General features: G+C 43.0%; 1 protein-coding gene across 7 annotated transcripts in view; it reads right to left on the minus strand.

Annotated features, from left to right (window-relative positions):
• ASTN2 (astrotactin 2) overlaps positions 1-22,056 on the minus strand; it is an 827,990-nt gene that overhangs the window by 163,853 nt on the left and 642,081 nt on the right. For all 7 annotated transcript variants that reach the window (XM_070596244.1, XM_070596246.1, XM_070596242.1 and 4 more), the window contains one exon: positions 11,834-12,099. In XM_070596244.1, the coding sequence (XP_070452345.1) occupies positions 11,834-12,099 (266 nt within the window). The remainder of the gene's footprint in view (positions 1-11,833; positions 12,100-22,056) is intronic.

The following is a 22,056-nucleotide window of genomic DNA, read 5'->3' on the forward strand; positions in this document are numbered from 1 at the left end:
GGAGAAAACAGAAGCTTAAAAACTGAAGTAATGTGCCCAAAGGCACACAGAAATTTTGTGGCAAAGCTGATATTTGAACCTTCATTTCCCTGCTTTGGAAACATATGCTCTGTCTAGTAAGTCAATAGACACAACAATTTCGGTATAGTGTTGAGGGATGAACTAGAAACAACAAGGACAGGAAATATATGGGAAAATATTAGACTCAGTATAAGAAAGATGCTGTAGTAGTGAGAGAATAGGCTGCTTAGGGGTCACTGAGCAACCTTTTTTCAACAGTATTCAAATATAGGCTATGGTATAGAGGAATTATTAATTTGGAGAGCATGGCAATGATACTGAGGCTATTTTGGGGGTCCTTATCTTTTAGAAATATGAACTTTAACATTTAGACATAAAATTATATAATGTTTGAGGTGGAAGAGCAGATGACACAGGCTTGATGTGAGTTGATCTCTGTTGAAATTAGACAGTGATAGATACATGGAGGTTCATTACACTATTCTCTCTACCTTCATATATGTTATACTTTTCTAAACCAAATTGAAAAGAAACACATGTTTCAAGGAGAAGCCACTTTTCTCGAGAGTTTCTCCTCCTCCCAGGACTTGAATTTACGGCCTGGAACCCTTCTGCTCAGAAATGCTAGGCATGATGTGACTCTGTTGACCAGGGAAGGCACTGCACAGATTGACTAGCTGTGTGATGGTACGAAACTCAAGCTGCTTTCAACTGAATCTGCCTGGTGAATTGTGAGGCACATCTGGAATGTTTTTTCTTTTCTTAGAAATAGACAGAAAGGGAGTGAAATTGCTTGTGAATTCTCTCTAGGCCCTCAGGATCACTGCTGACTGAAGTTGCCTAATGACCAAAGAAGGGCCCCCTGTGAACAGAGCTAAGCTCCAATGGGGATGGGGCCTGCAACTTGCTCTGTTCCTGCAAGCCCAGCACTGCACTGGCTGAGGCCATCTTTGCATGGCACCCTCAGATAAATGATGGTTGTGTGATGAATGAGTGGTTGTAGGACAGCTGGAAAAGGGATTCCAGCCCTGACTCTGACACTTGTTGGCCTTGTGGGGCTTCAGGGGGTGGTACCTGCTCTTTCTAAGCCTCAGTTTCCATATCTGTAAAACAAAGATAAACATGGAAACCTTCATAGGCCTATTGAGAGGATTAAGGGAGCCAATGTATGTGAACACACTATGCAAGCATACCATTGCAATTTGGTGGCATTCATTTTTCACTCTTTCGTTCATTTATTCTCATTAAAAATATATTTATTGAATTTCCACTATGCCTCAGCCACCATACTAGAAGCTGTTGGCACATTGTTGGGCAAAAACTTGTCCAGTCCCTGGTCTCATGGAGTTTACCTCCTAATGTATAGGAAAATATTTTTACTCAATCTAAGAAAGGATGTCCTAGAAGCGAGGAAAACAGGATGCTTGGGGGTTACTATGGAAGTTGCTACTGGGAATGTTCAAACAGGCTCTATAACATTTGAAAGGTGTAGTAGAAAGGAATCAAGGGGTAGACAAAGATTGGACTAGATGCCTGTATAATGCCTTCATTCCTGAGTTTACCTGCTCTTTTTTCCCGCATTGGTACCACTGTGATCATAAAATAAGGAGGAGGAGACACAGACACTAATTAAACAATTACAATACATAAAAGCATAATTAGAAACTATGATAACTGCTATGAAAGAAAATAAGACTCGAGACAGGCCTGGTGGCACAGCGGTTAAGTGTGCACGTTCCGCTTCTCGGCAGCCTGGGGTTTGCCGGTTCGGATCCCGGGTGCGGACATGGCACTGCTTGGCAAAAAGCCATCCTGTGGTAGGCATCCCACATATAAAGTAGAGGAAGATGGGCACGGATGTTAGCTCAGGGCCAGTCTTCCTCAGCAAAAAGAGGAGGATTGGCCATGGTTAGCTCGGGGCTGATCTTCCTCAAAAAAAAGAAAAGAAGACTCAAGAAAGTAAACAAATAAACAAACAGGGGAATCTTATTAAATCTGGAAGCCTCAGCAATCTGGTGGGTGAGAAACAGTTAACTCAGTGGAAAGATGGGGAGGGGTGAAACATATTCCATGTAGAGGGAACAGCATGTGCAAAGGCTCTGTGGCACGACAAAGCATAGTGTTTCCAGAACCTGGAAGATCACTGAGACTAGAGCACAGAAAGCCAGGAGTGTAGGGATATAAGATAAGCTTTAAGAAGTCAGAAGTGCCAGTCCAAGCAGCCCCTGGTAGGCCGTGGGAAGCACCTTGGTCTTGATCTTAAGAGTAACTGGAAGATAGTTAAGGGTTTAAATCAGAAAAGTGATATGAGCAAGTTTTAGCTTTGAAATATCATTTTGGCTACAAGGAAGAGAATGGATTAGAGGAGGCAAGGGTCATTGTTAGCCAGTTAGAAGGCTACTGCAGAAGTACAGGCAAGACTTGGACCAGATTGAGCAAAAGTGAACATAATTGAGAAATTCTTCAGAAGAAAAATCTATGGGATTTGTTAGTGGGTTGTAGTTTTGGGGGGATGGGTGTAGGCAGGAAGGAAAGAGAAGTAGCAAGGATATCTCACTCGTTTCAGGATTACAAGAAGTGAGATAGAAAACACTATCAAAGATAGGCAAAGACATTTATGACAAAGACAGTGTCTGCAAGGCTTACAAATGGGGAGAAGCCGCTATATTTCCATTGGATGGAGGGAGCTAACCCTGGAATGAATGAGGCTGAATCACTGTAGACAATATAAGAGGTCTACTTTTTCAAAAATGCTGACCATTAAGTAAAGAAATAAAGACACAGTAGCTGGAGAGGGTAATACAATGCAGTGATAGTCTCCTTAGTACACATGAGACTTTCATTTATTATGCTTTATTTTAAAAGTTGGAGGGAAGCAGCTGGTAGAGAGAGAGTGTAGCAAAGTGAGAAAAAGCTCAGATCCCAGGTCAAACCCTGGCTCCATCAGTTCCTATTTGCAGGACCTTGGGGCAAGTGATCTAGCTTGTCCGTGCCTCACTCTTCATAACAGGAAAAGAAAGATAATAATATAATAATAGTACCCACCATCTGGGGTTGATGAGAGGGTTCTGTACGTAAAGTGCTTGAGCTGAGCTCCTGGCACAATTGAAGTGCTCAGTATATGGCCAATATTTAAAGTACAAGGGAAAGACATTCTGCCATTCTCCTTTTGTTACATTTGTAAACTGAATTCAATATCACATGAGGGAGGAAAAAAACCCTCTAATCTCTGACATGCAAAAATGTTTGCATTTGCTAAGTCTGTACATCTTGTATATCTCATTGAATCTGCTAGTCTTCTGGTCCCATGAAACAGCTACATTTTCCAGTTCTGTAAGTAGGCAATCCAAGCATTAAGTTCCTCTTTTGTAATTGACCATGAGCGTGTTGAGTAATATGTGGATTATTTCCCCCTCTTTTCTTTGATCTTCCCTCTTGCCAAGGATTGCCTGACAGTCTGGTTCCTGGCTGGTTCACCTCCTTCTCAGAATGCACCGAGATCGAGTGGAAGTGGCCCACAATAGCAGAGAAGATTTACGCCAGATTATAAGAAGTACTTGACATTGTTAATCTCTAACTAAGGAATTCCCTGAAGGAATTTCAGAATGAGAAAGACGTATGAACTATGGTTTGGCGTAGTGGTTCTCAAGCTCAGAGTGCATCAGAATCACCCGGGAAGCTTGTGGAAATGAAGATTCCAAGCCTGACCCCCCAGAGAAACAGAATCAGTAGGAGGAAGCCAAGAATCTGCATTTTTAACAAATGCTTCCCCCATCGCCATCCCAAGTGATTCTGAATGACCTTGAGACACTCTGAGATCCAGATCTCCACATTCCACTAGGCACTCATGACCTCTCTTATTCTGCTTTCCTTTTTTCCCCCCTTCACTTTCTAATATACTATATTATTTACTATTCCAATTGTTTACTTTATATCTCTCACACACTACTCAGTAGAAATTAAGTCTCCAGATGATGGAAATATATACCTGCTTTGCTCCTTGATGAATCCCAAACAGCAAAAACAGTGCCTGACCCATAGAAGGCCCTTCATAAATACTTGCTAAAATTATTTGAATTGAGTCCCCACTCTCCCAGCCATCTCATATATGGACTTCTGCAAGTGGACACCCCAACCAACTGGTCCTCTTATTTTAGCGCTCTAAATATTTGAAAATTTCTAAATGCCAAAACACTTCGGCATTTAGAAAATTTGCTGATGCCATGCATCTTTCCCAGAAAAAAAATTACAATAATATATAATCCTGCATAAACTTTCTGGGGATGGATAGCCAAAGACTCTTTAAAATCAGGGATCTGCCAACTCCCCTGCCATAAAACCAGCCCTGGTCCCCACAATTCACCCTTCACCTATTGCTATAGTTATTAACCTAAAACTCAGATCTAGTCATTATCTTTCCCTTGACCTAAAATCTTGCAGGGCTCCCTATAGTTTACACGGTACCTAAATCCCTCAGCAGAGCATCAAAGTTGCCCACAACTCAGCCTTCTGGATATCACTTTGCCAGTTTTCTCTCTCCCAAATCTTTCAGACCTGTTGCAAGAGTGACTGATTAAACACCTAAGCTTTGGACACAGACATCCTGGGTTTGAATTCTGACCCCACAGGTCACTAGCCATGTGAACTGAGGTAAATTATTTACCTCTCTAAAGCCTCAGGGGTTTGTTTTCCAATTCGTGAAATGGATATAAATAGTGCATACTTCAAATGTGTTGTGGGATAGAGTGAGGGAACATATATTAATACACATAAGGCACTCAAACAATGCCAGGCACACAGTTAGCATTCAATAATTGTTGGGTTTTATTCTTCTACTCTATATGTTTGACACACAGTATTTGACATAATTTTCTTTCTCCTTCTTTTCCAGTATAACTTAGTCAGATCAAGGTTGGTCAAACTTTTTTTATCAGGGACTTGAGAGTAAACATTGTTGGCTTTGCATGTCCTACTGTCTTCTTTCTACTCAACTCTGCCGTTGTGGCAGGAAAGCAGCCATAGATGATATGTAAACAAATGAGTGTGGCTACGTTTCATAAACTTTATTTATAAAAACAGACGGCAGGCTGGAGTTCATCCATGGGCCACAGTTTTCCAACTCTGGCCTAGACTAGCTTTGGAATCTTACAGACCTGAATTCAAGCTTCTCTGAGCCTCAGTCTCTTCACCTTCTATATAGAAATAATAATAGTATTTCCTTTATAAGGTGTCACATGCTTAAATGAGATAAATCATGTAAAGCCCTTGGCATATAATATATATCTGGTAGACAGTATTATCTTCATCACCAACAGCCTTGCCTCAAGCTGTTCCACTATCTGCCCATACCCACCTTCCCTGCTCCAAGAATCTTTTCCAGACTCTCTCTCCCCTCTCAGAGTTTCTTTCTCCCTCTTTTCTAACACTGTTGGAATGTCTCTTGTATTATTTGAAAATAAATCATGCGTTAATGTAGCATATGCAAGTAATTATAGTTACTTATGTTGCTCTTCTGCCTCATCCACTAGACTGTGAGCTCCTTGAAGGTACAATGTGTGTCTTTATCTTTCTGTATCATCTTTCCCAGCACAGGATCTGGCACACACTAAGCACCCAATGCAAGGTGATGGTGGCGATGGTGATGGCAGTTATGATAATCTTGGTGGTCATGGTGGCGGCGGTAACAATGGTGGGGGGATGATCTTGGCTGTTAACTTCTTTTCAAAGAGCAGTCATTTGGAATTCTTTTCTCAGTTTGAGCCAAGAAGTCTAAATAGAGGAAACAAGGCCTTCTGGCAGAGAGAGAGGATCTGCAGGAAGGTCAGACAACCACAACAAGACCAAAATTACACATGGCTCTTCCTAGAGTAGCATGAAAAGAAGAAAAAGCTCACATTATTGGAAGTCAGGGGACCCAAGCACTGGAAAAGAATCATCCAGATCTAGAGAGTATTTTACAGTTTTCAAAACACTAGCAAACGGTCTTCTAATTTTTCCATATGACAGTCCTGTAGGGAAAGTCACCACTAAACATTTTACAGACAAGGAAACTGAGTCTTAGAGAGAGGAAAGACATTTCTGAGGTCAGAAGCTGCGCCTGATTGATTCGAATTCAGACTTGACTGTGTGACCTTGAGTAAGTCATTTCTCATCTCTAGGTCTCAGCTTTACTATTTGTAAAACAAAGAGGTTGATCTGTAAAATAAACAGGTTATGATTTTAATATCCCTCTCTACACACAAATGCTCTGTCATTGAGATAGAGTACAAGATATGTATACCTTTCTTTTCTCAGTACTAATTTAAGAAGTAAAGCTCATAATAACTCTGGATGGGAAATAAATAGCAGGTCACGGGATGCCTTTTCCAACCTCAAAATATTTCCCTTATTTTCAGGGTAGAAGTTAGAACCAACCCTATCATAGTGCCTGATGGGACTGTAGATAAATTTAGTCTGTACTTCTCATGGTACAAATAAAGAAATAGAGCCCCAAACAGTAGATGCTTTCATGTCCAATGCCATGTAACAATCAAGGACAGAACCTGGTTCAGATTCCAGGTGTCCCAATTCTCTGGTTCTTCCAAAGAAAACTCTGAATCCTCAAATGAATAAGGATAGATACTAATAATGCCTACTTTACAAATGAGTAAGAGTAAGGTCACCCAGACAGTCAATGGCAGAGATGGGATTCAAATCCAGCTATCCGGCTCTTCACCACGGCTCTATTCTTTAGTCTCCCCTACTTGAAACCTCTTCTTCTTCACCAAAGGCTAATTAACAGCCACACAAGGTCTTGTACCTTAAGCACTAGTTATGCTTAGCCAAGCTCTGTGGTTTTGGGCTGAGTAAGGGTCATTTAACAGGTGGAGAGAAGAGATTTACATATTAATCAAACTCTCCATCATAAAGACTTTTTTGCGGCTTTGCTTGTTCAAAACCACAGTGCAAAGTGTAATGAAGGGCTCTTTTCCAGCTGAGGCAGAAGGCATCATCCTTTCCCATGCATTCGTGGAGATGGACCCAAGGAGACCTCACTTACCAAAGGAGCTAGTGTCTAGTGGTCCCCAAGACTATCCAGAGCACACCCTGGCCCTGGTCCAGAACCAGAGACCAGAACTGTTCCACAAAGCTCAGGCAAGTCACACCCCATCTCTGATACTCCTGACTGTGCTATACAATGGGACTCAGGGGTTGACTCAGCACCTCAAATAACTCAAGAAGGGGCCGGGCTGGTGGTGCAGTGGTTAAGTTCACACGTTCCGCTTTGGTGGCCCGGGTTTCACTGGTTCAGATCCCAGGTGCAGACATGACACCACTTGGCAAAGCCATGCTGTGGCAGGCGTCCCATATATAAAGTAGAGGAAGATGGGTACAGATGTTAGCTCAGGGCCAGTCTTCCTCAGCAAAAGGAGGAGGATTGGTGCAGTTAGCTCAATGCTAATCCTCCTCAGAAAGAAAAAAAAAAACCCTCAAGGAGTCAGTGGTTCTCACATAGAAGAATGGTTCCATTCCACTTCAGAAGGTCTACAGGAGAAGGAAATCCTTTTACTCATGTTTAATTCCACCTATGGTATCCTCTATCTGTAGAATATGAGTGCCAGCAATGTTTATAAAGTGAGAAATGCTTCTAAAATCCCTCCATTTGTGATCTGCCCTTTTGGGTTAACCCATGATCTCTCTCATACAAAATATAGATCCTACTCTAAAACATCATGCCTCTAGCACTTTGGGCATCTGTAAAGTTATCCAGTACTACCTAGAAGGGGAGGTGCCAAAGGAAGCATAAACAAAGGCAGGGACAAGTTTAGACCAACATTATTTTTGTCATCATGATAGAAAATGCTTGTGCATTACATGCTCTGTGCCAGGCACCATGCATTTGTTATCTCATTTGATTACCTTAAGGACCACATTTTACAGATGTGGAAACCGAGGTTTGGAGAGGTCATTCAATATCACACAGTGAATGGGAGGTTGAGACAGGATTCCAACTCAACTTGAGTGGCGCACAGAGCCTGCACAATCTGATTCCACCTAGACAAAGTCTTTTGCAGGAAAATCAGAAACTCAGAAACTCACTCAGCTTCTCTCTTTTTTCAAGTAGGAAAAGAAAGTCCCAGAAAGGAAAAAGGACTTGTCCCAGCCTTGCTATGACTCAGTGTCAGAGCCTAAGGCAAGGCCCTTTTGTGTTTTATTCATCTGGCCTCTGCCTCCAGCTGCAGAGAAAGGCAGAGAGATGGAGAAGCCATGGGAGAAGGAGTGATAGGAGTTTGGAGAAGAGGCAGAAAAACAAATGATGGACACAATGATAGTGGCTGCTTTCTCGTCACACTAGCCTGGCTCAGTGCCATATTCCCCTCCTCCAGGATCATTTCCAGACCTACAGTGGGCCTGTCCTACCCACTCCTACCACAGCCTGGCTCCTTTGGAAATGCCTAATGCACCACAGCCCTTAGGCTGCTATGCAACTTTAAAAAGGCCTGTCATTGGGGTTTGGGGAGAAGGAGAAGAAACTGGAGACTCAGAGGAAGCCAGCTCTAGTCAACCATCTCTAATGTTTCTGTGCAGGGATGACTAAGAGGAGAAGAGCTTGGAGCTGAGGAGACAGCATCCGTCTATGCCTGCCTGTCTGCCCTAACTCCTCCATGGCTCCCCACCAACAGGGGCCAAAGTCCCCACCACCCCAGCCTCCCCAGCTCTGCCTGGCCTGGCCCTGCTGCCTCTCCTCAGCATTGCCCATGGAGCTCCCCCTCAGTCTCGGCCCTTGCCACACTGGTTCTCACTCAGTTCTTCAGGGAAATGGGCCACTCTTGCTCATTCTTCAGGCCTTTGCAGGAGCTGGGACTTCAACCTGGAATGCTCTCAGGCTCCGCCCCCTCCGCCAAACCAGTCCTCCACATTCACTTTAACACCTAGCCCCCAAGGGCTCAGTTTCAATGTCACTTCCTCAAGAAAGGCTTCCCTGACCCCACAAGGCCCCTTGTCACACACTTTCAACCAGCTGGCCTGGACTTCTCTTGGTACTCTGCATAGTCTGTCTTTACTGATTTGTGTGATTGTTTCACTAATATCTGTCTTGTCCACAAGTCTGTAAACTCCATAAAGAGGCAGACCATGTCCACTTATCATACTCTTCACTTCTCAGAGCATGACATGGTACTTGGCTTATAGTAGGTGCTCAAAAATACTTACTGAATTAATGAATGACTGACTAGTGCTTTAAGAGCTCCAGATCTCATGTATGGAGAACAGTGACATCTAGTGACTGCTTTCACACTCTTGGGCTTCTCTGCTAACCCAGTAGGAATTGGCCTCAGAAAGACCTCACTGGGTTTCCAAAGAATTGAATATTTTGACGATGCTGAGGGAAGCTGGCACAGAATCCAGACATGGGGGAATCTGACTCTTAAGCAAAGAGGAGAGGAACCATCACTCTTCTTGCCACCACACATGTGCCAACAACACATCACACAAGTCCTGTGACTTAGCTCGTATCCTGTCACATTACAGATGAGAAGAATGTGATCCAGAAAGTCGTTGGGGTAAGTTCACAAAGCTGTAAACAGGGATATTCACAACCTCACTCACTATGTCTTGGAGAGTTCAGCCTATACAGCTACCCATGCTGCTTTATTTGTCTTCACTGACACAACACTGGTCGGATCACTCCTGGAATTCACTGGAAGCTTCAACAGCCTCCTCATGTGTCTCCTTGCTTCCACTCTTACATAATTGACTCTCACCTTGAAGCCAGAGGTATACATACATATTTGGCTTTTTTGTTGGTAATTTGGGGACCTCTGATCCACAGAGTTAGATTATTTGTGACACTTGGCTCATGACTCACGTTCATCGCTGCACTACACATGGTTAGGCTTTATGTCTTCATCCACTTAGTGTTAGTTAGTTAGTTAGCTAGTTTTAATACTTTAATAAACTGCCACTAATCCACTACCCAAAACACCAGCTAGGAACTTCATACCTATGTGTAACAAATGCTTCCTCACGCCATCATCCTGCCTCCCTTAACTCAAGATTATCCTCATCCTGAATCCTATGTTCATCCTTTCCTTGATTCCCCTTTGTAAGTAGTTTATTGTACCTGTATGTATCCCTAAAAGGTAGTATATTTGCTGTGTCTATGTATCTGTTTTAACTTAAAATAGGGGAAAGGGTTTCTTGCTATATAAAATGAATCTTTGGGGCTTATTCATTTAACATGTTCATTCATCTCATATTAAGTGCCATTATAGTTCATTCATTTTGGCTGTTGACAGGTAGTCCACTGTATGCATATTCCATTGTAGGCTTATTTAATTGCTCTTCCAGTAATGGTCTTCTGGGTTGTTTCCAGAGGGCTCCTGACACACAAATCTAATCCTATCAGCCTCCTGCTAAACATCTCACTGCCCTCCAGACAGGGTCCAAACTCATGACCTAGCTTACAATATCCTGTATGATCAGGCTCCTTCTGACCCCTCTGGCCTCACGTATGCTGGCCCTCCACCTCTTGGGTTCAGTCATGGGGAATTCCTTTCAGTCTTTGAACAGACCGTGTTCTTTCCTGCCACGGGTCATCTACCTGACACTCTCCCCATCTCCTTACTCTCATCCCCCCTCTGTCCTTTATGAAGCCCTACTTGGCCACCTACTACCCTCCAGTATTTACTCAGTCCAACAGATGCTATGGGAGGGGCATGTAATACATAGCATCCTGCTGGACTTGGTCAGGGGTCTGCCAGATTGTCTTCTTTGGAGGCCCAGGGCTGTCTGGGAGCTGCTGCAGAGGGAAGAGTAGGGACCAAGTAGAGATGCTTTATCCACCTTCCCCTTCCTAACTGAAGGAGTGGCATTACTATTCCTGGTTTTATAGATTGGGATTCCTGAAAGACTGCATTTGGAAAAAATGTTCCACAAACACGTTTGCAAACCAGTGAACCAAATCATTTATATGATCCCTTCAAGCCCTGACGAACTGTAATAGAAAATGAGAAACACAAAAAGAGGAAAAAGAGGAGAGAGAATTTCACAACTAAACATATAGGCTCTCGAGCAGACCAACTTTGAGTAAATCACTAAACATCTTTGAGGTTTCGTCACTTGTGAAGTGGGCACGACTTCAGGATGAACTACATGGAACTTTCATTTTTATAAGTAAAAAAGGTCTAATGTCAGCAATCTCATATGAATCAAACCAATATTTCCAAGTAAATAATAGATCTGGAGGGCAGATTAAATGAGATTATCCAAGTATAGTATTGAAAATGAGACTGTTAGGTTATTACCAAACCCCTATCTTCTCCTAGGAAAACAGACAGAATATATTTCCCTGTGTTCATTTGCAGACAGGTGTACCCAGTGGTCGAGTTCTAGCCAATGGAATGGGAGCTGAAATGATATTTGCCACTTTCAGGTTTGGCCCATTTAAACTTCTCACGTGTAATCCTCCATGTTCTTTCTTCTTCCACAGTAATCATGGAACCATCAGATTGATGGAGCACAAGATGGAACAGGCTGGATCTCTGCAACACTTCTCAGAGTAAAGCCACCCACCAATCAAAAACATTTGTTTGGGACTCTGTACAAATAAGGATAACCTCTATTGTATTAAGCCATTGAAATTTGAGGATTCATTGGTTATAGCAGCTAAATATGTACTTCAAAGATAGTAAGGAATCAATAAATGCTAGTCATTGCCATGATGATGATAATGATGACGATGACAATCCCGAAAGACAAAGGGAGCACAAGGGCAGGAGGTAGGAGGGTTGGTACTTAGCTCCGACTTAGTGGCAGTGTCAGGGGAGCTCACCTCCTTGGTGCCGTTGTCTTGGATGAGGGTGTAAAGTGGTACCACACGGTTGATTTCCAACAGCACTGGTGTGGGGCTCAGCTGCTCCTTGCCTGGTCGGCGGCAAAGGTGGCAGGTAGACGGACAGCGGCCTTTCTCCTCACAGCGGATCTCCACGCCTGAGATGAGCTGGTCATCTGACAGCATCTGAGCTGTCAGCAGACCTGAGAGGTAGGTGATGAAGGGCATGGACTTGAGTTCCTTCTTGCTGCCCAGCTCTGTGGTCTCTGGAGAGGAAGAGGTAAATTCAGTAACTTTCAAAGTGTTGATGTGCTAAGGAGGTGGCATCCATTGGAAAGAAAAAAAAAAGATAGAGTGGTTTGTTCATGATGCCTTGAGAGGAGGACTGGCCTGAGGGTTCAGAGACCAGAACGGTGTCTTGTTTTACTATTTACATTAAATAGCCCCTTGCTTTCTCTAGGTCTCACTTTCTCCATATTTAACATTGGTAGGTTGGACTAGAGGATTCTCCAAGGATCTTGCAAGATGTAAATATCAAGGACACTTTTCCCAATGAGAAATTTCTCACTGTGTACTGTCGATTTATACAAATTCTACCTTTTTTTAAAAAAACTTGCTCCAGTTCTATATTTTCCATAAAGTTCCATGTCATGGGGCAAACACAAGCTTCAGAGTCAAATCAATATCAGTTTAAATCTTAATTCTGCTTGATAACAGCTATGCAACCTCAGGAAATTCTCAATGTCCAAGAGCTTATAGTGATTAATTCTGTAAAATGGGGTTAATAATACCAACTTAAACAGTTGTGAGTGGTAAATGAGATAGGAGGTGAATGTGCATACTGAGATCTGCTTCATGCATGCTCCACTCTGTGCTGTCTCTCTTGATCCACACAATAAGCATTTCCCACCTCTCTGCCTTTGTGCGCCTGTCTTACTTTTCCCCTCTGCCTCTCCAGATCTTTCCCACCCAACCAATGCTCCATTCTAGTGTGATCCTCTTCAGGAAGTCTTTCCTCCTTGCCTCCGCCTTCTTCTTTGGATAAGTACTTCTGCCTATAAAACCTTATCTTGTTAAGCTCACTTTCTGGTCCCATTTTCTGCTGACCTCTGCAACCATATTATCAGGTCTTGGAGATCAGGGGCTATGTCTCCTACTCCTCTTCCCTCCAACCTTCAGTGCCGAGCATGGTGCTAGGGATGTAATTGCGACTTAATCAAAGCTTATAGAACTCTGAGTGGCTAGAATGACATTCATGATCTAGTCCAGAGGCTCCAAAATTCTTCTGAGGAATTCTATGGATCCCAAAAGCATCTCAACAACTGCTTGCACAGGGCAAGAGGGAAAATGAGCAGGCAGGACTCTAAACCCACATCTCAGTTTCAGACAGAACAGTTCCACTTGTATGTCTCTTATAGACTGCCTTTCTACTTAAGATTTCATAAGAATAAAGGGCTCTGTGGCTATATCAAAAGCTTGGAGAACCAAAGTGATTTGTACAACTCAAAGGGTTCCATTTAATCATAGACTATGTGAATGGTGTCCTCAAAGTTGTGCAATGCAGAAGTGGCAAAACAGGGTGGCCCTGTACTAAGGGGGAAAGCTTGGTCCAGATGGCAGCTACTTCCAAGCCTGATGAAGTCAAGGCAAGCTACTGCCTTAGTGGAAACAGAGGCCCTGGGCACCAAGGCCTGGGAGAAAAAGAAGGTTGTCTCCTGTTCCTGCTCTCGGCTTGCAGTGACATGCAGCTGATCTGGAAATGGGCTTGCCAATTAGAAATACAAATAAATGCAGCCTTCATTCATGACTCTCTGGGCCCTGGGGCCTGGGATCTGTGCTCCACCTTTTCTGTCTGGCTGTCAGCAAATGCTTATGAGCATCAGATCAAAGGCTCTGGGGGAGGAAGACAAGGCGAATTCCAGCTAACCAATCCTTCAGAGGGATTAACGAGGGTAGTTACTAAGATAAACAAAACAAAGCTGTGAAGAAGGCATCTCAGCAGCTGGGGCGACTAAGACAGTCTTATATACGGACACACTGAAAGAAGATGATGGTGACCTTTGGAAGTGTGGGCCAGAGGGACAGTTTTGGAAAAGGGTGACTTAAAACCTGAGAGAGATAACTATTCAGGGGAGAAGGTCAGGGGGATTCAGAGCTGTGAGGACACTGGGGAGCAGTTAGCCTACACTCTGATCCATAACGTGTAAATTACGTTCTATAGGTCAAATCCAGTCCTCTGCCTGTCTTTGTAAATAAAGTTTTATTGGAACATAGCCACCTTCATTCATTTATGTAAAGTTATGGCTACAATGGCAGAATTGAGCAGTTGCAACAAAGACTCTACAGCCCACAAAGCTTAAAATATTCACTGTCTCATCCTTAACAGAAAAACTTTGGAAACCTCTGCTCTAGCCTTAGGATACAGATGGGGAAACTGAGTCTCAGAGAGAGGACGCACCTATAGCCACACAAAAATGTGGCAGTATGATGGATTAGTTAATGTAAAAACTTTACAATCAATAGACCATCAATATACTTGAACTGTGAATCTCTAAGGAGAAAAAATAGAGTAGGGCATCTTTTCTCCATGGAATATCTTTCAAAAACTATTGAAAAAGAATACTTTTGAAAATGCTAATCTGGTACAACTGCCCCACTTTAAACAAGGAGAAATTGTGCCCCAAAAAATAAAATGACTTTCCAAGGTCACATGGTGAGTTACTGACCCTTTCAGCACATGAGCCCAGTCTTTTCTTAACCTATTCATCACTTAAAGTACTGTTTTTATCTCATATTTTAAAATGTAGATGGCCTGCCCCTCCTAGCACCTTACCATATGTACATAATTTTATCAGGAAGGAATGTAATGTGGTGCTGGGAGTAAAGATTCCCTTGATCAAACAAACAAACATTGACAGCCATTGGCTTAAAGATATAACTATCCATTTAACAACAAAACAAGCCATAGATCTTTGCTGGTAAGCTTTTGTCCAATAAATCTTTTTTTCAATCTATCAGTCAAACAAGTGGGGTTAAAAGGCCATAGTTCAGGCTGAAAACTGCCCTGCAGTAGCAGTACAGAATTCACAGCTGAACTTAAGGGCTGGTCTTGCTAAGGAGGGCACTTGGGTATCATCTGGTCCAATCCCATCATTTAATAAGTGAGGAACCTGAGACCTAAATGGAGAAAGGGATTTACCTCTAAGTCCTATGCATGTTTATTAATGATGATCCTTTTCGTAAAGACTGTGTCATGTCTAAGTTATGACCTGGATGAGAGTTACAACAGGGAAGACGATTAGCCATTCCATTAATTATTCCTCTGTAGACATTATGATTGCAAAAGCTAATTGCTTCTGATCCAACATCACTGTGTGGCTAAAGTCATCTTTTCAAAAGGCAAACCCTATATTCTTCTCCTGCTTAAAACTCTTCCATGGCACTTCACTGCTCTTAGGATAAAGACCAAAATCCTTAACATGGCACATAGGTAACATGGGATCTAGACAATCTGTCTGCCTCTCCAGTCTGATCTCTTATCCTATTCCTCCTAATTCTCTTACTTTCAGCTACGTTGGCCTTTAAGTTCCTTGCACACACCCTAAGCCTTTCTCTTCCAGTCTTGGCACATGCTCTTCTCTCTGCACAGAACACTTTTCCTCATCCCATCCCTACCCTCTGCCATCTCCTGGTTACTCCTTCAGATCTCAGTTCAAGTGCCAATTCCTCAGTAAAGTCTTCCCTGAACTCAATCTCCATGTCACCAATCCTGATTACGGTTTCATATTAAAGGTCCTCAGAGCATTCTGTTCTATGTATCACCTGTTAATGTCTCCAGACTATAAGTTCCACGTGAGCAAAGACAGTATTCATTTTTCTGATTCCCTTATCTACTTTACATAGCACCTGGAACATCATAGAGTTTCAATACTATTTTCAATAAATGTTTGTTGAATATACAATATATTTATATACTCTGATCACTGTGCTATCTTGTCAAAGCATTGATGAGTCTAAGAGCCAAGATTTATGAATTTCAAGACTGACAATTGACGTCTTGTAATCAAATGACAACCTCTTCCCAAAGTAAAATTATCTCTCTCAATGGAAAGGTTAACAGATGAATAGCTGATCAATGTGCCAGTTGTTCTGACCTCCTCAAGGTTTTCACATAGGCCCTTGCCATTGAGGGGATGGGAGAGTTCAGTTAAAACAGGCTGTCTTTAACAGGCCAAGGATAAAGAGCATTTTTGAAGAGACTTATCCTCTGTTCACATTTCCCATCCCTCTGAACAATGCTTCCAAAATAGGATCATGTCTGGTTTCAAGCCCAATTCAGTTCCAATGACACTACAACCCATTCATTTGAGAACCTGCCAACTGAACTCTCTTTTTTCTCCTCCCAAATTCCTGCTGGGTATTATTTTGTTGCCACCAAAAAAAAAAAGGGCTCCGTTGAAGTGACAACTCCTTGTTGGGAGGGCAGCCAGGGCTTTTCGGCAGGAGGTGATGGCACTGCTTGCCCTCATCCAGAAAACAAACCAAAGGCATCAGACTAAGGGCTTCTGGGAGAGCCAAAGCTGTGCGAATGTTTGTTCAGTATTCGGCAACGGTGCAGGGCGCTGCCTCCGAGTCAGACAGGCTTGCTTTGGCAATACACTTGCAGTTGAAGCATTTAAAGGCTCCACAGGGACCAGAGGGGCTCAAATTAGAAACGTTAAGGGTGGGGAAAAGAGGGTGAGACTTTTATATCATAAAGAATAGGCTTTATTACAGCAATGGCCTCCCAGGAATTGTTGAAATGGATCATTTCTTAGGCGGAGTTACTGTCTCCTGTTGGAGGAAAGCGATTGCTCTGAGGCCTGACTCAAGGACCCATACAAATATCCTTAACAAAGGGAAGGTAGCCAGTTGAAATGCCATCGGCCAGGACTGCACTTCTGTGTTGTGCAATCTGGACTTCTCAGCCTAACCATGTCAAATCCAGTCAAAATCCAGCATCGTCAATGTGCCCTTTCTAAATAATAGGACCAACCTAAATGAGTTCTTGTGAGGATTAAATAAGGTGCCTGGCAAAGCTTAAGCACTCAATCTTTATTAGTTGTTACTGTTGTTGTTGCTGTGGTTGTTATTAATTATTGTGGCTGTTGTTGTAACAGAATGTTAAAACTGAAATTTCTGTTGAGACACCAATACAGAACAGAAGTGAAATCCCAAAGCCAGGCCCCTATAGGCAGAATTTACAAAGGAGATGAATCTTAACTAGTTTCATAACTCAAGAAATTTCAGCCAGAACAAGGGAATAAAATAAGGTCAGAGAGTAGACAGGAAAGATTTCAGAAAATTTTGCTTTGGAGAGAGTGATTACCTAATAATGTACCCCGCACGCCAGGTTGGACATGTAGAGCATGCTACCTTCTATACCAAATTTTGTGAACAGTGGCCTCAAGAGTGCCCCTTGGAGAACTTGCTATGTGTTCATGTAACCAGGAAGGTAGTGGACTGGGGTCTTACTCCTCGTGTACAAGCTCTAGTCACCTGTGGCAGCAGAACAGAAGGGGCTGCATGGGGATTTGCCCAAAATCCCAGAGGTTGCCAGTGTGAAAAATGCTTGAGTATTTCCCCTGGACCAGATGTGGGTCACACAAGAGAAACAGCTGGCCTGGAATTGTTTTGAGTCCTACCCTAGAGGAATTATAACGGAGATTCAGAGGTCCCCCACAGTGAGAGTCTCCATGAGGTGGGCAGCCAGAGAAACAGAAGGTGGAAGGGGATGAGCAGCAGCCAGCCAAAGAGAAATGCATCCTCCAGGTCTTGGAGAAGCCCTTAGCAACAGGGACCCCTGGAAAGCTCCTGAAAAAGCCCCCAAGGGAAAGGGGCAACTTCAAAAATCTGTCAGGACCAGAGAATGCAGAGCCAGGTACAAGCGTACCAGGGTGAGTATGACCTTCCTAATCCTTACCACTTCTCCTTCCTTCTGTTTTGACCATGGAGGGAGAGGAAGAAGTGCCAAGGTAGAGAAACAGAATGGAGGCCAAGCTTGCCCCACCTCTTAATGCCCCACCGGGGAAGGCAAGAAGGTTTGATTTGTCAAATTTAGAAATTTGATTAAAATCTTGGACCGGACATCCTAATTCCTGGTTTGAAACTGTGTTAGCAACTTAAAATGTCTATAGCACTGTCTATTCCATAAAAGTGGTGATAGATTAGATGTGCCCTGCTAAGATTTTCATCTAGGAGCAGAGGAAGATTATCCCAGTGAATACATTAAAGAGAGTGTGGGAACCAACTCACATATATACTTTTGAACATATATATATTCATAAACTGTATTTTGATTACTCTCAATTTGTACTATCAAGTGAACCATTTACATCATCATCATCATTACAGTGCTTATCACATTTTCAATTTTAGTTAATGTGCTAGTTAAATTAATATCTGTCTCCTCAACTAAACTATGAGATAAGGGGAAGGACTATGGCCAGTTTCAATCACCATTTGTATCCCCAGCACACACTTCACTGTTTGATGTAGTGTAGACTGTTTGCAGGTAAACATCCAAATAAATGAAGAGATGAATGTGTGATCTGTTCCCTTTTGCCTTTAATCCTTTCCATTCGTATAACACTTATCACATTTCAAACCCACTATCTCAATTTATCACCATAGCCCCAAAGGCAGATGGTCTTAACTTTACTTTATTGTACAAATGGTAGTTCAAAGGGGTAAAGCCATTTGCCCAAGGCCACACAGCTAATAACCAGTCCGGCCTTTTGTACTGGTTCTACTGCTCCTTCTGTCATCCATACTTCCTCTCCAAAAAATGTTCGGCACTAATTCTCACTCCTGCATGAGTCATCTCTTTTGCAAACACTTGGGCCTTCCTTGTTCCTGTCACCCCTAGACAACACCCCTGGGCTCCCTCACCCTTTCCATGGGCTAAAGGATCCCATAGGTAAAAGGCATTTTAAAGGTCACTTGGTCAAAAATCCCATCTAATGTTTCATTCACCACCAAATCATCCTCCAGCTTCTTTTTGGACATGTTTAATGATGCAGAACTCACTACCTTTTTAGGCCTCCAGTTCCATTATGGGACAGCTCTGTTAAATCTAGATGGCTTCCCATCCAGGAACTGCATTTCTCATCCTAAGCATCAGACTCAGATTCAGAGTTACACGCTTTATGCTATTTGGACACCCTTTCTGAAGTGCTCAAGCCTGCCCCCTACCTGGGGGTCATGCTAAGATTAACCAACTAACTCCCCATCCCAGGAACTGTAAGGCATTCTTCGTGGCTTCTGATAAGCTGTATATGTCTGAGTGTGTGTGTATGTGTGTGCACGTGAGTGTGCATATTGGAGAAATAGAAGGGGAAGCAATGGTGGAGACTGTAAAAAAAGACAAGTTACAAAATTGCCAAATCCTGGGACAACTGATCTCCTGATCTAACATAATTTGCAACTTCTTTTCTAAATACACAAGGAATAAGCCCAATCACAGAGGGACAGCTAAAGCACAGTGACTTGCTTGGGTTTGAATTCCAGCTCTTCCATTTCCAGCTGGGTGACCTTGGACAAGTTGCTTAACCTTTCCGAGGTTCTGTTTCCTTATCTGTAAAACATCAATAATAGGAGTGCCTAAACCTTGGAACGTTTGGAGGATCAATGAGAAACAGAATCCAATGAGGAATTTACAAATTCTAGGGTGTCAAAAGCATTATCAGAGGTCATTTATTCCAGCCGTTGGCCTTCAATTCAGCATTATTCAAGTCTCCTGTATTTCTGAATCTGTAAATCTTCCCTTGTGACCTGCCAGTACTTTAGCCACACTGTCAGAAATTTCTCCTTAAACTACCTGCTTCCTACCTATAGAACACAGTAGACGGGGTAGAATTGAACGCTTAAGTCCAAAGCTATTGTCAGACCTCCTGATTTCAGATCTTGGGCAAGTCACTTCACCTCTCCAAACTTAGCTTCCTCATTTGCAAAATGAGGATTCTAATTCCTCACTGAACTGGTCTGAGCATCAAATGAGAGATGCAGCCCTAGCTGATTTCCATCTGTGATCTCACATAGTCCTCGCTATCATCCTACAAAGTAGGGATCGTTGTCCCCTTGTACAGATGAGGGAACTGAGGCTCAGAGTGACACCGTGTAACCTAGAAGAGGATACAGTACTTGTTTCAAGTGAAAGCAGTTAAATCTCTGAGGAGGTCACACTGTCTGTGGGGCAGGGAGAGGGAACCCTGGACACTGCCCAGTTGCCCAGGAGTGGCTGATGTCTTTTGCTTGTTTGTAAATTAGAATTCTTTTAATAGGTATTTTTAAAAAGGACTAAAATACCCATGTAGTTCTGCTGTATTATCTGACCTAAAGAAAGTAAGGGGCAGAATGAAGAATCCCCGTACAGCTCAGTGGGCCCAAAAGTGAGCCTCACCACAGACTAAGGCATGCTCAGCCCCTTACCCACTACTCTCGACTTCGATCCCTCTTACTGTTCAAGGAGCAGTCAGTATTGAAGTGTATCATTTACTCCTGCCTTTGAGACAAGGTGGGCCATGCAGTAATGGGAGGCTGAAAAAAAGGCCATGTGTGATCTCCTGCTGCCCTCTAGTGACTGCTTAAGATGATTGCTCTTGGGAAAAATCTTAGTTCTTCCACGCCAAAGAATGATTACTGTGTGCAGAGCAACTTGCTAGGGGCTGAGGGCAGCAGGGAAGACAGTAAAGGCTTAGTTACGATTCAAGGAAGCCTGGCGTAATGACCACGAGGGTTCTGAACAAGAATTTGCTTAGAAGATCTATTCAGGGACAGGTTTGGAGCTAGGCACTGGTAGGGGTGGCAGGTGGTGGTGGTGAAATTATAAATAATGATTTGTTCCGATCCCAGAGTTACACAAGAGTAGAGATCTGATTAAGTGTATCAGCTAGGAAGGAAAAACAAAAAAAGAAGGAGAGGGGAGAGACTAGAGACAAGGCAGAGAGAAGAGATAATTGATGGAGCAGGATGGTGAAGGAAATAGGAAGAGATGAACTCCCAGGTAGCAGTAGCAAGGATGTGGTCTGAATGTCAGACAGATCTGTTTGAATTTTAGTTTGATCAGAACTATACATTCAACCCAGTCCTCTTTATATAGTTATACAAGTTGTACACTACAGAATGGTGACAAGGCGAGGATGTGAGTGGGGACGGAATCCAGCTTCACCTCTGCTCCCCATGCATGTGCCCACGGGATCGAATCCAAGTCAAGGAACACCATTTCCAGATTCATACAAAAGGTGACTTACGGGCTAGCTGAGGCCTTCCATCTGACCATGGACAAGCTATGTCCCCTCTTGGAGCCTCTGCTTTTTAATGTATAAAATAAGCTAATAGCACAGACGAAACAACGTTGTTAGAATTTAAGATAATGCATGCCTGTGCCGCTCAAGAGATTTCAGTTCTCACTATTACTGGTATGATTATAACCACCTAATTTTATTTTTAAGATGTGGTGGAATGAGAGCTTGAAAAAGGGAAAAGGTAGAAAGGAAATTCACATTTCCTGAGCTTCTAATCCACTCTTTGCCAAGCACAAGACACTGTGGATCTCAATGAATCTTCACAACAGTGCTTTGGACTAGGAATATTATAATTTTTACAGCCACATTTTACAACTGAGGAAACAGAAGTTCTGAGAGGTGTCAGATGCAGCGAAAGACCATTAGGCATTCAGAGGCTGAGTCCAAAGGCCCTTTTCTGCCTAATGGAGCACAGAAGCATCATGAATAGGAGGCCTGCCTTCTCCTCCCTAGGATCCCATTCCTCCTCTTTCTTAAGAATTCTGCTCAAAATGTGTCCCCTCCAGGAAGGATTCCAAGATTAATTCTTCTTCAATTTCTTCCTCCTCCTTCCAGTAGCCTCTTAGGCTGGGAGTCAAGGAGGAAATGCCCAGAAGGACTCATTCCTGGACAAGGCTTGGGGGAACTAGAGGCCTCTGAGATGCTAATGATTGGCCTTAGATGAAGACTCCCAGATCTTCCCGTTTGGACTTGACCCGGGGGCAGTAGAGCATGCCAGACCACCCTGGGGCTGGTGGGAGGTTGCCAGGTTCAAAAGTTCAGGAGGGTGTGAACCTAGGGTAGAGTGTGTTAGAGGCTTTGGTGTGAAGAACCATCAGAAGACAAACTGGCACCCTCTGATCACTTTTCTAGAGGGCTCACAGTCTTACTTTTACACTT

This window comes from Equus przewalskii, chromosome 26 (genome assembly GCF_037783145.1).
Source record: "Equus przewalskii isolate Varuska chromosome 26, EquPr2, whole genome shotgun sequence".
Classification (NCBI taxonomy): domain Eukaryota; kingdom Metazoa; phylum Chordata; class Mammalia; order Perissodactyla; family Equidae; genus Equus; species Equus przewalskii.